Source organism: Elephas maximus, chromosome 3 (assembly GCF_024166365.1).
Source record: "Elephas maximus indicus isolate mEleMax1 chromosome 3, mEleMax1 primary haplotype, whole genome shotgun sequence".
NCBI lineage: Eukaryota > Metazoa > Chordata > Mammalia > Proboscidea > Elephantidae > Elephas > Elephas maximus.
This window is the reverse complement of record NC_064821.1, coordinates 41,251,613-41,267,104: the sequence shown is the minus strand read 5'-3', so window position 1 is coordinate 41,267,104 and position 15,492 is coordinate 41,251,613. Positions and strand designations below refer to the sequence as shown.

At 47.1% G+C, this 15,492-nt stretch overlaps 1 protein-coding gene across 1 annotated transcript in view; it reads left to right on the top strand.

The window, feature by feature from the left end:
• The first annotated feature begins 2,952 nt into the window (after positions 1–2,952).
• MMEL1 (membrane metalloendopeptidase like 1) overlaps positions 2,953–15,492 on the top strand; it is a 39,337-nt gene continuing 26,797 nt past the window's right edge. Inside the window, exon 1 of the mRNA XM_049875864.1 lies at positions 2,953–3,106. Coding sequence (XP_049731821.1) covers positions 2,953–3,106 — 154 coding nt within the window. The remainder of the gene's footprint in view (positions 3,107–15,492) is intronic.

The window sequence follows — 15,492 nt, the reverse complement described above, 5'->3', positions numbered from 1 at the left end:
GCAGGGGGACACGGTGAGAGGTGGGAGGCTGTGGAGGGCCCTAAGATCAGAGTCAGTTCTGGCATCTCCTCCAAGGGGGTTGGGAGCCACTGAGGGGGTGGGGTTGAACAGGGAGAAGGTCTGCAACTTTGGGGTTCAAGGACCCTCTGGCTGCTGCTGCTGTTGGGAGCCATGGAAGCTGGAGTCCCACTGGGGGCTCTCGCTCCAATACAGGGGAGGTGACGTGCTTAGGGCAGGCAGTGAGCGCGGGAGGAGAGGGGAGGGTCATACCCAAGATATTCTGAGGCTGATGCAATGGATGGGGGCACGGAAGCAGAGAAGGACATGGGTGACCACAAAGAGGGGTTCTCTGGTGGAAGGTTGTGGCCAGGGCAGAGGGCACCCTCAGGGGAGGAGATAGCAGGCAGTGGAGTGGGGACAGACCCCTACCTGCACTCACACACAGCACACCGGAGCAGCGGTCAGGGCCCCCTGGAGTCTGATCTCAGCTCTGCCTTCTGTGACCTCATCAGGTCTCCTGCCGTCTCTGAGCCTAGATGTCCCCAGGAGCACATGGAAGACAGGGCTGGGGCAAGCCAGGGAAGCCCTGAGACTCCTCAGAGAAGGCTCAATACCAGGTCCCCCCTCCACCCACTGCCCCATGGGCTATGCTGGGCCCACTGTCCAGCGCAGGGAGGATCTCCCGGGAGGAGCCCCAGAACTCCACCCCAGCCAGGCCCAAAGTCGCCTCTCCTGGTGCCACCACGAGCCCAGCAGAGCCTGCAGCATGAGGTCGGGACATTCTGGCTTTCCGTGGTGGGGCAGAGGCTGAGGGTGTTTGTAAACAAATAACTCCCCAGCCCTTTCGCCACAAACTCTTCCTGTGAGGACAATCAGGGTCTGCTGCTCCCCAGAAGGCAGGACAGTGCACCACCAGGGAGACCCTGAAGCGAAGCCCAGGAAGGAGAAAAGGCAGAGTACAGGGAGGAGGGGAAGAGATGGAAGAGGGGAGGCTATCAGCTGCCACCCAGGAGCATGGCCCCCAGAGCAGCCCAGAGCCCACAGCTGAGCCCAGCCCTGTCCACTGTCCAATCACCTTCCTCCAGAGTGGTGGACTGATTCTGGGACAGTGGACACGTCTCAAGGCCTGACAGCTTCCAATATGGAGGGGAGAGTTGGGGATCATGGCTTATAAAACTCCAGCCACCCTGCCCACCTCACCGACTGCAGAGGCAGGGTGGGAGAGAGACACAGACAGACAGAAAAAGACAGAGGGAGATACAGACAGACAGATGGAGGAAGAGAAAGGCAGAAAAAGGTAGAGGGAGAGAGAGGAGGGAGAGACAGAGACACACAAAGAGGCAGAGAGAGAGGACCAGGTCATCAGGCGGTTCCAAGATCAGCTTTACCTGGCACGCCCCTAGCACTTGGAGCTGCAGGGTACTGGGGATGCTGTCACGTTCCTGAGCATGGCTGCTTCAGCACCACCCACAGGCCTGTAGGGCCCTCCATGATCCTCAGACCTGGGCCCAGAGTCTGTTCAATGGGGCCTGGGTGATGAGGACAGAGCTGGTCAGCAGCCTGGCGCAGGCTGGAGGCCAAGCTGGCCCAGGTGGCAGAGGTTTGGGTCCAGTCCCTGAGACTAGCAGGCCATGCCACCTTTGCCCCCTAAAGTTCAAGGTACTGATGGTCTGCTTTCTGAGTCCCCATTGGTGGTGATGCCCAGAAAGACTAAGACATGACGAGTGTGGTCCAGAACTCAGCTACACAGGTTAGGATCTTGTAGCCCCATTGGTGGTCTATTTCTGAGCCCCAACACTTACACGTGAGGGTGGGGCCTGACATCTTACTTTTCTCATTCTCAGCCCCAAGGCACAGGACCAGGTACCAGCTCAACACCCAGTGTGTTTGAAGGTTGGAAGCCTGAAGCCCAAGGGAGCAGCCCAGCTCTTCCCCAGGTGCCCATGCGGCTTCAGGGACATGGCTCGGAGTGCCAACAGAGGACGAGCACACACACTCACGTGCATGCACGCACACACACACACACGCACAAATATGCACATTCACACAAATGCACACATGCATAAACATATACACGAATGCACGCACACGTACACCCATGCATCACACATGGGCACACATAAATGCGTACTCATATTCACATGCACGCACATCCACACACATACGCGTGCACACGGGAGCACAGGCAAGGCCCTGGAGCCCACGGTTGCCACACTGAGCCTGTTGTCCCTCTCAGCCTCCCCCTCGCCCTTCCCGCCAGCCCTCCCTGCAGGCTCCCTCTCCAACCCCTGGCCCCTCACAGGCTCCCGATGCTGCCAAGCGCTCAAGAAGGCATTCCCTCCGTAGTAACAAGGTGTGGGGGGCGGGGGGTGGGTAACAGGAGCTGCGGGCCAGCCAGGATCCCACCAGAGTAGAACCTCTAGAGGCTGCCTGCCCTCATGCTCCCCACCTTCCTCCCTGGCTCCTGGGCTCCAGGCAGGAGAGGTTCTGAAGAAGCCCAGTGGCCCAAACCACCTCCCAGACAGTGTCCGTGACCCAGCACCCAGGCCTGCAGTTGCAGGACCCCTGCTCAAACCAAGCTGACGAGCTTGGCCCACTGGATCTAGTGTGCAGACCCAACACCGAGAGCAGACTGGTCCCTGGTCCACCCCTGCCGGAGGGTGGGCTTGGAGAGAGGCCAACAGACAGAAAGGACAGCCATGGCCAACAGGCCAGGCCTCCCTTCGCCCCAGGCTCTGAGACTCAGGCCCAGGGTTAGTTTCTAAAGCCCCAAGCCCTGGACACAAAGCCAGGTTGTTGCTGGAAGATGAAGACAGAGTCTGAGACCCAGAGGGGTCCGATGTCTGGCCTCCAAGGCTGTATGCCACTTCCCCCCTGGCCTGGGTAGGACACTGCCACCTGCCCTTGGCCTTGGGGTGCTCAGCTGTGTGCTTTTCCCCTAGAGCCTCGGTGATGGGCAAGTCGGAGAGCCAGAAGCAGATGGTGGAGAGAGCCAGCCCTGCAGGGCAGAAGGGCCGAGGCTTCCTAGAGGGGGGGCTGCTGTTGCTGCTGCTCCTGGTGGCTGCAGCCCTGGTAGCCCTTGGCGTCCTCTACGCCAACAGCCGAGGTGAGTGGGGACCCCAGCCCCGCCCCCAGCACCCTGCTCACGGCTGCTCCCCCCGCCCCCAGCTTTCCTGAGCTGGCAGCGCAGACCTGGATGGGGTATCTCAGGGTCTTGCGCCCCAAGGACGAACCAGCCTTGCCGAATGGGGGGAGCCTGCGTGGCAAAGGGGCCAGGACGCGGCAGAGGCGGGTCTGCGAGCGCCAAAGCCCCAGGACGCTGCAGTCCCGGCGCTGCTGCGGCTCCAGGGGAGGCGGGGGGGACACTGACCTGCAGGACCCGCGGCACGGCCAAAAGGCACGCACTCCGGGCTGCGGCGCAATGGTGGCGCTGCTGTTGTCCTGGCTCAGCCGGCGGGTTACATAGCCGCCGCTGCCGACGACGACTGGCCCGCCCCCGCCCCGCTCGCTCCCTGGCTCGGAGGGGCTGCAGTTCCCAGCCGACCAGCAGCCGGAGCCCGCACTCCGCGCGGCGCGGGCTGCGCTGGGCTCACCTGGTCCCTTCGCCGCCGCCGCAGCCGCCACCGCCATCCTCTTCCTAGCCCGCGGAACTCATGGGCTGAGGGCTGGGGGTTCTGAGCCAGGAGCCGCTGACTGCAAGACAGTGGCGGGCTGGTGAGGCCCTACTGAAAAGGAGCGCAGGGCCAGAGTTCCCCAAGATCGCCACCACTAGCAGTTCTGTCTCCAGGACCCCTAGGCCGATGTGGGTGGGCCGACCTGCCTTGGGGACCCCTCTGGATTCCGTCAAGACAAGAGGTGCCCACGTGCACGCGCTCGGCTCCAAGCTGACCCAGGTCAACCCCAACTTTCCCCGCTGCCCGCTTGTAAGCCCCCGCGTGTGCGTGTGGAGCGGGAGAGGATTGTCAGCCCGTCCAGCTCGCCGGGCATGCTCCTGCACTGAACCGGCCCGCGCCGGCCCTGGCAGAGTCGGCTGTACTGCCCACAGGGTCCCTTCTCAATTGTCTGGCCACGCTGTCTGTGTGAAGCAGAGGCTGGCATTTGAGGAGCTCGGAGTCTTCGGACATCGGTGTCTCTTCGCATGCGTGCAGACTTCCCCTGCCAAGGCACAGGGGCCCCAGGAAGGATAGCTGTGCGGTATGGCTGCTGCTCAGTGCCCCCAGAGTCTCTAGCCCCTCCAGGCCTCCTGCCAGCGTGGTGGGTACTACCAACCTCATGGCTGCAGGCCAGGAGGGAGGGGTGCTTTCTGCACAGAGAGCCTCGGGGACCCCAGGCTCCCGGAGCCCTGGGAACCGAAGTGATTCCTGGGGACAGCACTGCCCCACCACCCAGTATAGGGTGCCGGGGGCCCCTGTGCTTGTCTGCAGAGTGCCAAGAGGCAGGAGCCTACCAGATAGGAGGGACCCATCTTGCCCAGTCTGCCTTCTCCTCTCCTTAGTCGGAAGATCTACCTGCCCCTTCTCGGGCACACCCTCCAGTACTGAGTTCCTGACAGCCTCCCTGGCCCCCTCCGGGACCATCCACTTCTGCCATTCTGCAGTCCGGACCCCTGTGCCCCATGTTTGTCGAGTGAATCAGTGAATGGATGGCTGGAGGCCTGATGGTGCCCTCAGGTCCTGGTTGAGCCCTATGCCGGTGCCCTGGCCCTGGGATGGAACGGATATCAGGGAGAGGCAATGGGAAAGATGGCTCCTCTTTGTTAAGGGGATAGGAGGGTGGATTCCAAAAAACAGACCAAGTCTGAAGCTGCTGTGATCCATCGAGGGTGATGTGGCCTCACCCTGGGAGGGGCTTGGGGACAGGGGACATAGCCTCATCCTGAGGCCTCCCCCCAGGACAGCAGCAGGATGTCCTGGGCTGAGGAGCTGGATACTGGGCCTAGGGAAGATGACAGCCCTGCTTAGCTCCCCAGTGACCACCCACAGGCCCTGCTCAGAAGGTTCCTTCCCCAGCTCTTGGTCCTGGTAGGCCCAGGGAGGCCTCCAGGGGCTGGAGTGGTGGCCCCATGGCCTCCATCTATCTCTTCACTGATTCTCTCGACAAGTATTCTCAGGATCTCCCTTCGTGCCAGGGTGCAGAGGAGAACAAGAGCAGGCAGGGCCTGAGGAGCTTGTCATTTGGTGTGGGGGGTAACGGGGAAGGTAGGGCAGAGAAAGTACAGAAATAATCACAGTCACTAAAGCTGGGTAGCACTGGCTGAGTACCAGGGCTGGTCCAAGCCTGGTGCACTCAGCAGCTCCTTCAACCTCACTGCAGCCCTATGAGGTGGGTCCTGCTTGATCCTCTTCTGCAGAGGGTGACCCTGAGGCAATTGTACCCGGTGCTTTTCATTGGCCTTTACAGAGATCCACATTGGGCTTGACCGGTCCTCTCTACTGTGTCTTTGTAGACCATGGGTTGAGCAAATGGTTAATGTGCTGGGCTGCTAACAGAAAGGTTGTAGGTTCAAGTCCACCCAGAAGCTTCTTGGAAGAAAGGCCAGGTGACCCACTTCTAAAAAAATCATAGCGTTTCCAAAATTGAAAGCCCTATGCAGCACAGTTCTACTCTGATACATGGGATCACTGTGAATCAGAATCAACTTGACAGCGACTGGCAGTGGATTGTATATTTCTAGTCAATTGATTCCTGATTTTATCTTTAGCGTTTCTTTCCTTGTTTTTATATTCGTTGTTGCTGTTGTTGTTAGGTGCCATCGAGTCAGTGCCAACTCATAGCAGCCCTGTGTACCACCGGCTGGTTCTTTTCACGAGTAGACTGCTGGGTCCTTCTTCCTAGTCTGCCTTAGTCTGGAAGCTCAGCTGAAACCGGTCCCGCACGGGTGAGCTGCTGGTATCTGAATACCGGTAGCCTAGCTTCCAGCATCACAGCAACACACCAGCCCCCACAGTACAACAAACTGACAGACACGTGGGGGGTTTTATATTTACGCCGTAGTAAATCTGTCTAATTTGTTAATCTGCTTGCTTGGCTAGTTCATTTTCATCTCTTCTTGCTAAAATAAGGATGAAAGCCCAAATATTTCCCTCCAGATACCATTTTAGCTAAATGTCAGAAGGTTTTATGCCCAGTGCTATCGTTTATTTCTAAGTCCTTTCTCATGTCCACTGTAATTTTTTCATTGACCCACCAATTATTTAGAAATCTTTTTTTAGTTCCCAGGTGCATGTTCTGTTTTGTTTTGTTTTAGTTACCTTATTTTATTGATCTCTAACTTAATTTCATTGTTGTCAGAAACCACGGTTTATGTGATAGTGATTCTTTGATATTTGCTGAGACTTGCTTTAAGGATAATTCATGATCGTCTTTATAAATAATCCATGTGTGCTTGTGGAATATATGCCCTCCCTAATTGTTAAATGAATAAAGATATGTAGGTAGGTAGGTAGAGAAAAAAAAAAGAGCCAGAGATTCATTTGATCAATCAAATCTTCCATATATTTACTTTTTTTTTCATTTGCTTAACCTTTCAATTATTGAGAGATGTGTGTTAAAACCTTGTAGTAGAGAATTATATATTCCTTCTTTTGTAGTTATGTCAAGTTTTCATTTACTTATCATAAACCAAACCAAAACCAAACCCGTTGCTGTCAAGTTGAATCTGGCTCGTAGTAACCCTATAGGATGGAGTAGAACCTCCCCCATAGAGTTTCCAAGGAGCAGCTGATGGATTTGAACTACCAACCATTTGGTTAGCAGCTAAGCTCTTAACCACTGTGCCACTAGTACTCCTTACCTATCATAAGACTCGCCTTATTATGTGAAAAAAAAATTTAGAATTGGCGTATCTTCCTGGTGAACTAAATATTTTATATTTATATAGTGATCCTTTCTATCTTAATAATAATTTTTGCCTTAAATTCTGTTTTGTTTTAAATTCTATTTGGTCTGATATGAATATTAACTACTCAATAGTATTTGCTAGGTTTACTTTTTTCCATTCTTTTTCTTTGAACTTTTTTGTGTCTTTAAATTTAGATGTGTCTCCTGCAATCATATATAGCTGTTTTGGTTTTTGTCTGATAATCCCTGTCTTTTAACTGGAGAATTTAGTCTATTTATATTTATTATGATTACTGAATGTACTTTTTCTATTGTGTTCTTTTGCGCTTTTTTCTCCTTTCTGGCTTTCTTTTGGATTGATCTGTAGTTTTTTCATTTCATCTTCATCTTTGAAAAATAACTTCACTGGCTATAGAGTTCTGTGTTGACACAAGATTTTTTTCTCAATCATTCCACTGTCTTCTGGCTTGCATTCTTTCTGATGAGAAGTCTGCTGTAATTCTTATGTTTGTTCCTTTGTCTGTAATATTTCTTCTTCTTTTTTGGCACCCTTAAGGTTTTCTCTTTATCTTTGATTTTCAGCAGTTTAACTATGATGTGTCTATGAGTGGGGTGTGTGTGTGTGTGTGTGTGTGTGTTACTATTTATACTGTTTGGGGTTCTCTGGAATTATTGGTTTGTGGTTTGTTGTCTTTCACTAATTTTGGAAAATTCTCAGCCATTGCCTCTTCAAATATATCTTCTAACCCTTTCTCTCTCTCTTCTATTTCTGGAACTCCAATTATATGTGTGTTAGATGGTTTGATATTATCTCACAATATTTGGGTGCTCTGTTCAGTTTTTGTTCACTCTTTTACTCTTTGCAATTCAGTTTCAAAAGTTTGGCCTAATTAGTTTTGAACTTCACAGATTTGTTCCTCAGCTGTGTTCAGTGTGCTGATAGTCAAAGAAATGCTTCAGCTCTAATAATGTGCTTTTTATTTTTCACGTTTCCATGTGACTCCCTTCTACAGTTTCTATCTTTTTGCTGAATTTCCCTACCTGTTCATGCATGTTAACCATCTTTTCTGATAGATCATGTAACACGCTAATCACAGTTATTTTAAAGTCCCTCATTGGTAGTGCCAATATCTAAGCTATCTCTGCATTTAGTTCTATTGATTACTTTTTCTCTTGGCAATGAATTGCTTTTCTTGTTTGTTTGTTTGCTTGTTTGCTTGTTTGTTTGTTTGTTTGTTTGTTTGTTTGTTTGTTTGTTTGTTATGTGTCTCATAGTTTTTCTTGAATGCTGGACATCATGTATACAAGAGTAGAGACTGAGGTAAATGATATCTGTACCCAGAACTAGGCACATCTCTTCTTCTGTGATTAATGTGAGGAATTGAATTAATCTACTCAGGAGTTAGTCAATTTGGGGTTTTGTTGTTGCCATTGTTACCCTAACTGCACCACACATTTTGAATTCCTCCAGCAATGGGCTACTATTAACCTGTGCTTAGAGAAGTAGAGCCTAGGGTGCCAGAGGGTTTTTCTCATTGTTCCTGCTCCACCCTTAGCTTTCAGTAGTCTCTGATGCCTGTGTATCACTGAGGGGGTTTCTCTTCATGCTTTTTTCCTCCACAAGTGGTAGATTGCTGTTGCTTATTAGTACTAGCCTCCTGCTGGGGGCAGGAGGGATCACTCTTGCCTTGGCCCACTTTCAGTCTTAAGCAGGCTTGGTACATCTGGTCCTGAGGAGTGGATGTTTCTCAGCATTCATGCCCCTATTCCCTCACAGCCAAAGTTTGCTTCGTACCTGAGGTTAACCTTGGACAGAAGAGAATTTCCTGCCCCTTCCCTAGTAGTAGCAGGCCTCTGTTTTGATGTCAAGTCTAGGATGGTGGGTTCAGGAAGACTTCCTGTTGCTTCCACACAGACAAAGAATTCTAGTTTCTAACCTTCCTCCAGAGGCAATAGATTTTTACCTGGCTCTGGGAATGAGAAGGTTTGCTGCCCTTACCCTGGTAGCTTAAAGCTTTTGCTTTTTACAAGAGAAGCGTTCAGGCAAGCAGGAAGGTCTTTGTGCTTGGGCTTCAGCAGTAGTGGATCACATCCTGCATGCCTGGGCCACTGAGGGACACTCTCCCTGGTCTCCTAACCTTCCCCCAATCTTTCTCATAGGTACCTGTTGAAGGCCTGTGAAAAAGAACTGGTGAGTGAGTGAGGAAAATGCCTTATGTTGGGGCCTCCCAGCTATTCCTAAAAAACATGCTAGCCTACGCTTGGCCTTTAAGAATTTGTTAAAATTTTGGCTGATTTCTTTTTACCCCTTATATGGTGGGCATCTCTTATCCCCAGGCTGTCAAAGGTAAAACAATTCATGTGTCTTGTCTCTCCTTTGAGGGGCTCACCACTCTGTAATTCACTTTTCCTTTGTTGTCTTGTGACCTCAGCTCTTGGATGGCCTCAAGAAAAGTATTTTTTTTAGATTATTTGGTTTTTCTTGTCATTAGGATGGGAATGATATTCTCTTTTGGTTTTTGGTGTTCTAAGAAGTAATGGAATTCCAAGCCAAAACCAAACTCATTGCTGTCGAGTTGATTCCTACTCATAATGATCCTGTAGGACTGAGTAGAACTGCCCCAGAGGCTTCCCATAGCTGTAATCTTTATGGAAGCAGACTGCCACATCTTTCTCCCACAGAGTGGCTAGTGGGTTCAAACTGCCAACCTTTTGGTTAGCGGCTAAGCTCCTCAGAAGTGGAAATACTCCACCTTAAATTTTTACATGCATATTCAACTTAAAATAGTATTAAGTTAATTAATATATTCACCCTTTTTCCAAACAATACAAGGACTTTAACAAAAACAACAATCCAAACCCGTTGCCATTGATTTGGTTCCATAGGGCAGAGTAGAACTGCCAAGTAGGCTTTCCAAGGAGTGGCTGGTGGATTCGAACTGCTGACCTTTTTCATTAGCAACTGAATTCTTAACAACTATGTCACCAGAGCTCCACAAGGACCTTAGAGCAGTTTAATTCTTCTCACCTTTCCCCCACCACCACCAACTTACATGCTATTTCTGTTAAGTACTTGGTTCCTGTCTTATTTTTTTACCTGCTACAAGTAGGCATCATTATTATTCGATACGGTCTATATTTCTTTATGTTTTCCATGTGCTTATCAGTTCCTTTTCTCATTATTCTTCTTCAGTCTCAGGCCTTCCTTCTGAAACAATTGTCTTCTTTCTGACGTACAAACTTTAAAGCCTCTCTATTCAAAGTATGGCCTATGAGCCAGCAGTATCACCATCACCTGAGAGTTTGTTAGAAGCAGGCATTCAGGGCCCACCCCAGGTCTACTGAATCAGAATTTTCATTTAGCTAGATCCCTGGGTGATTCATAGGCACATTAAATTTGAGAAGTGCCAATTTAAGGCAAAGAGCTCTGGTGGCACAAAGGTTAAAATGCTTGGTTGCCAACGGAAAGATCTGCAGCTCAAACCCACCAGCTGCTCCATGGAAGAAAGATGTGGTGGTCTGCATCTGTAAAGATTTACAGCCTTGGGAAACCCTATTGGGCAGTTGTACTCTGTCCTATAGGGTCATTATGAGTTGGACTGGAAGGCAATGGGAAGTTTACTTTAAGGCAGTGTTTACTAAATTTGCCTGATAATAAGAATAACCTGGGGCAATTGTTAAAAATCTAGACCTTGGGACACAACCAAAGTTCTTGGGTGGCACAAAGTGTTTGCTCTTGACTACTAGCCAAAAAGTTGGCAGTTCAAACCCTCCCAGCACCACCAAGGAAGAAAGTCCTGGCAATATGCTTCTGTAACGTTTACAGCCAAGAAAATCCTATGGAGCTCAGTCCTACCCTGTAATACGCGGGGTCACCATGAGTTGGAATCGACCTGACAGTTTGGTGTTTTTGTTTTTGGGGGCGGGGGCGGGGGGGAGCGGGAGGAGGACACAGCCTGACTGAGACCCAGGAAACTGCAGAGTAAGCCCTCGGAATCTGTCATGGCAAACAGATTATGTTTGCTTTCTTGTGATAAGGCAAGTTTTAAAATAATCTTTCAGCAGTAAACTCTGGGTTTTTGTTTTTCTGAAAATAACTTTATTTAGCACTCATTCTTGAGTGATCATTTAACTGGTTAGATATCTGGACTTACTTATTTTCTTTCAATATGGTCTTCAACATATTAGCTCCATTGTTGTCTGATTTCCATTGGTACCATTCATAAATCTGGTATCAATCTAATTGTCATTCTTTTGTTGTGTGAACAACCTTTGCTCTTTGAATTGTTTTGTCTTTGGTATTCCACATTTTTCCTATGAAATGTTTAGCTATGAATTTCTTTTTATTTATTCTGATTTGGACTTGTTATATTTCCTGAATCTAATAGTAATAACTTTTATCAATTTTAGAAGATTTTAGTCATTTTTAAAAATATTCTTTTTCTTACATTCTCTGTATTCTCTTCTTTTAAAATTCTGATTACATATATGCTCATTTTTCTCATATTCTCATATTCTCCATATATTTTCTTTAATATTTTCCATTTCTTTGTTCTGCATTCTGGGTAAATTCTTTAGAACTGCATTCCAATTCATTAAATCCCTCTTTAGCTTTGTTTTATCTACTTTTTAACCCATTCATTTTGTTTTATGTCAAAACTACACGTCTTATTTCTAGAATTTCCTGGGTTTTTTTTTAATTGATTCTTTTTAATGTCCTTTGCTTTTCTTTACAGTTCTTTTTTCTTTAAATATTTATAAATTATGCTATTTTCTGCATCTATTAGCTATTCTGCCTAACAAACCACCCCAAAACTCAGTTGCTTAATGCAACCATCATTATGACATACACCCATAGATTGACCAGAGGTCAGCTGATCTAGGTTGAGCTCACCCAGGGCAGTACTGTTCTACATGAGTTCCAGTCTCCTTCTAAGATCAGCAAGCAACCCTGAGTACATTCTTCTCCTGGAAATAGCAGAAGTACAAGAAAACAAAACCAAGCCAGTAGCCATCGAGTCAGTTCAACTCATGGTAACACCATGTGTTTCAGAGCAGAACTGTGTTCAATAGGGTTTTCAATGGCTGATTTTTCAGAAGTAGATCACCAGGCCTTTCTTCTGAGGTGTCTCTGAGTAGACTTAAACCACCAACATTTCAGTTAGCAACCAAGTACTTAGACGTTCAACCACCCAGAAACTAACAGAAACACAAGCGGGCAAGTAAAAGCACGCAAGGCCTCTTGGGGACCTAGGCTTAGAACAAGAACACTATCATTTCCACCTCATTCAATTGGCCACAGCAAGTCACATGGCCAAACCCAAAGTTAAGATATGGGGAAAAATACTCAGTGTTCCTTTAGTAGGAGGCACTACAGAGCCACACAACAAAAACATAGATGCAGAGAGGCGTCAAGGTTTGCAGCCAATAATGCAGCCTTCCACACATTCTGGATCAGTTAATAAACAAAATCTGAAATCCTTGGGGGTCTAGTTTTGCTGTTGGTTGTTTCTCACTCATGGAAACTTGTCTTTTCACCAACATAAACCCATGTTTAAATTGTCTCTATCTGGTAGGTATCCTGTGTTGCTTGGGCTGAGAAAGTTTTCCTCCAGAGAATGTGTGTTTGTTTCCATCAAATACTTTGGGATGCTGCCAGGTTGGGACTGCCTGAAATTAATTTCTCAGCTTCAGGTTTCCTTGACCACACCATCATGTAAACTTATACCCCGTACGTGCATGACGACCAGCCTCTGAGTACGCATTCTCATGAAAGGCTTCTTTTTTTCTACCCAACCAAGCGACTAAGTTCTTTGAATGTCTTTTTTCCTTTTCTCTCCCTTGTTTCTTTCCTTTTTTCTTTCTTCCTCTTTCTTTTTTGAGAAAGAGAGGAAACAAATTTATTTCAAATCAAGACCAACCTTTAGGAAACCAAAACTTTCAGAATAAATACCAAAATTCGTTTTTAAAGAGTAGAAAGTCTACGTGAAAGTAAGTGACATATTACAGAAGTTATTCAAGTTAATATAAAAGAGCAAAGAGAAGATAACATATTGACTGAATATTTAAAGAAAGTTACCCTCTCCTGAAACGATGAAAGAAAAAAGATTGTGTATTTAAAGAAAAAAATATCCTTGGGTGGAATCTGTTTACTGTGTTTCCTATTGATCATATGTTAGCGTTAGAGTAAGTCAAACTTCATTTCTAATCATCATTTATAGCAAAAGGATCTTGCTGTTTGGCTTTTTACCTCACTCAAAAGAGTGAAGATTTTGATTGAAAATATGGGGACTGGAAGTCCAAACTCAGTCCCTTGCTAATTATGTGACCTTGGGTATATCACCCCACCTCCCTGTCAGTTTTCTCATCAGAAAAATGGCGATAGTGAACCTCACAGGCTTCTTACCATAATTAAATGAGATCATGTAAGTTAAGGGGCATTGTGGGAAAAGCAAGGCTATCCCATCTAATTCAGTATTAGAAATGTTGTCCAAGATCCCACTGTATCCTGAAGCAACTCTTGAGCTGCAGCATCTGATAAATTTACCTCAGTAACGTCCTCCAAAGGAGCCCTGGTGGAACAAGGGTTAAGCATTTGCCTGCCAACAGAAAATTTGATGGTTTGAACCCACCCAGCAGATCTGCAGGGGAAAGACCCGACGATCTGTTTCTATAAAGATTACAGCCAAGATAACCCTATAGGGCAGTTCTATTATGTTACATGGGATCACTATTACTTGGAATTGACTCAATGGCACCCAACAACAATGTCCCCCAACAAGAAGCTGATGGCAACCAGTGTTGGGAATGCTGTGGTGACAATAGAAGAGAAGAGGGAGCATGAAGGAGGCATGATCCTACTTCGGTTTCAGTGGTTTGTTCTGGATATGTCTGACTACACTGAAATTACTCAGAGAGATTGTATGGGTCTCCCAAAATGCTGTTGTTCACTGAGTTTACCCTTCCTGGTGCTCTTCATTCTTCCTACCTGTTGTGGATTGAATTATGTCCCCCCAAAATTTGTATCAATTTGGCTAGGCAATGATTCCCAGTATTTTGTGATTGTCCACCACTTTGTCATCTGATGTGATTTTCCTACGTGTTGTAAATCCTGCCTCTATGAAGTCAATGAGGCAAGATTAGCACCAGTTATGATAATAAGGCAGGACTCAATCTACGAGATTAGATTGTCTGAAATCAATCTCTTAGAGATATAAAAGAGAGAAGGGAGCAGAGAGACAGGGGGACCTCATACCATGAAGAAAGCAGAGATGGGAGCAGAGTGTGTTTTTGGACCCCGGGTTCCTGCACTGAGAAGCTCCTAAATCAGGGGAAGATTGATGACAAGGACCTTTCCCCAGAGGAAGAAAGCCTTGCCCTGGAGCTGGCACCCTGAGTACGTACTTCTAGCCTCCTAGACTGTGAGAGAATTTCTCTTTGTTAAAGCCATCCACTTGTGGTATTTCTGTTATAGCAGCACTAGAAAACTAAGATACCACCAAACCAGGCTTTCAGCTGGTTTCATTTTCTTTCTGCTTGAAGATATTCTTTAGCATTTATTGCAGTACAGGTCTGCTGGAAACAGTCTGTCGGCTTTGTCTGAAATGTCTTTATTTCACTTTAATTTTTGAAATATATGTTTTGCTGGATATGTAATTCTAAGCCAGTAGGGGTTTTTTTTGTTGTTGTTTGGTTGGTTGGTTTTGGTTTTTCTTTTTTTTTTTTTCTTTTTATTGTGCTTTAAGTGAAAGTTTACAAATCAAATCAGTCTCTCATGCAAAAATTTATACACACCTTGCTATATGCTCCTAACTGCTCTCCCCCTAATGAGACAGCACACGCCTTCCCTCCACTCTCTCTTTTCGTGTCCATTCGGCCAGCTTCTGACACCCTCCGCCCTCCCATCTCCCCTCCAGACAGGAGCTGCCCACATAGTCTCATGTGTCTACCTGATCCAAGAAGCTCATTCTTCACCAGTATCATTTTCTATCCCATTGTCCAGTCCAATGCCTGTCTGAAGAGTTGGCTTTGGGAATGGTTCCTGTAGGTTTTGGTTTTTCTTTCAGCACTTGAAAGATTTTCTTCTTTTTCTAGCCCCCATTGTTTCTGATGAGAAGTCAGCCATTATTTTTATTGTTCTTCCTCTGTGTGTAATGTGTCTATTTTTCCTCTGAATGCTTTTAAGAATTTCTTTTTCTTTTTAGTTCTCAGTAGCTTGAGTGTGGTGCTTCTAGGTGTGGTTTTCTTTCTGTTTATCCAGCTTGGGATACCCAGCACTTCTTGGATATGTGGGTTTACATCCTTTACCAATTTTGAAAACTTCTTGGCCATTATCTCTTTGAAGATTGCACTGGCGCGTATCATCTCTCTCCTGGGACTCTGGTTACCCAGTCCCACCCAGTGCCATCGAGTCGATTCCGACTCCGGTTAGACATACCTTAAACGACTTGCTATTGTTCCACAGGCCTCAGATCCCATCTTCAGGGGTTTTTTTGTTATTATTGTTGTTTTTAGTAAATATTGTATTTTAGAACACTTTCAGGTTTACAGAATTATTCCAAAGATAGTACAGAGGGTTCCCATATGTCCCACACCCAGTATCCACTATTATTAAAATTTTACATTAATATGGTGTATTTTTCACAATTAATG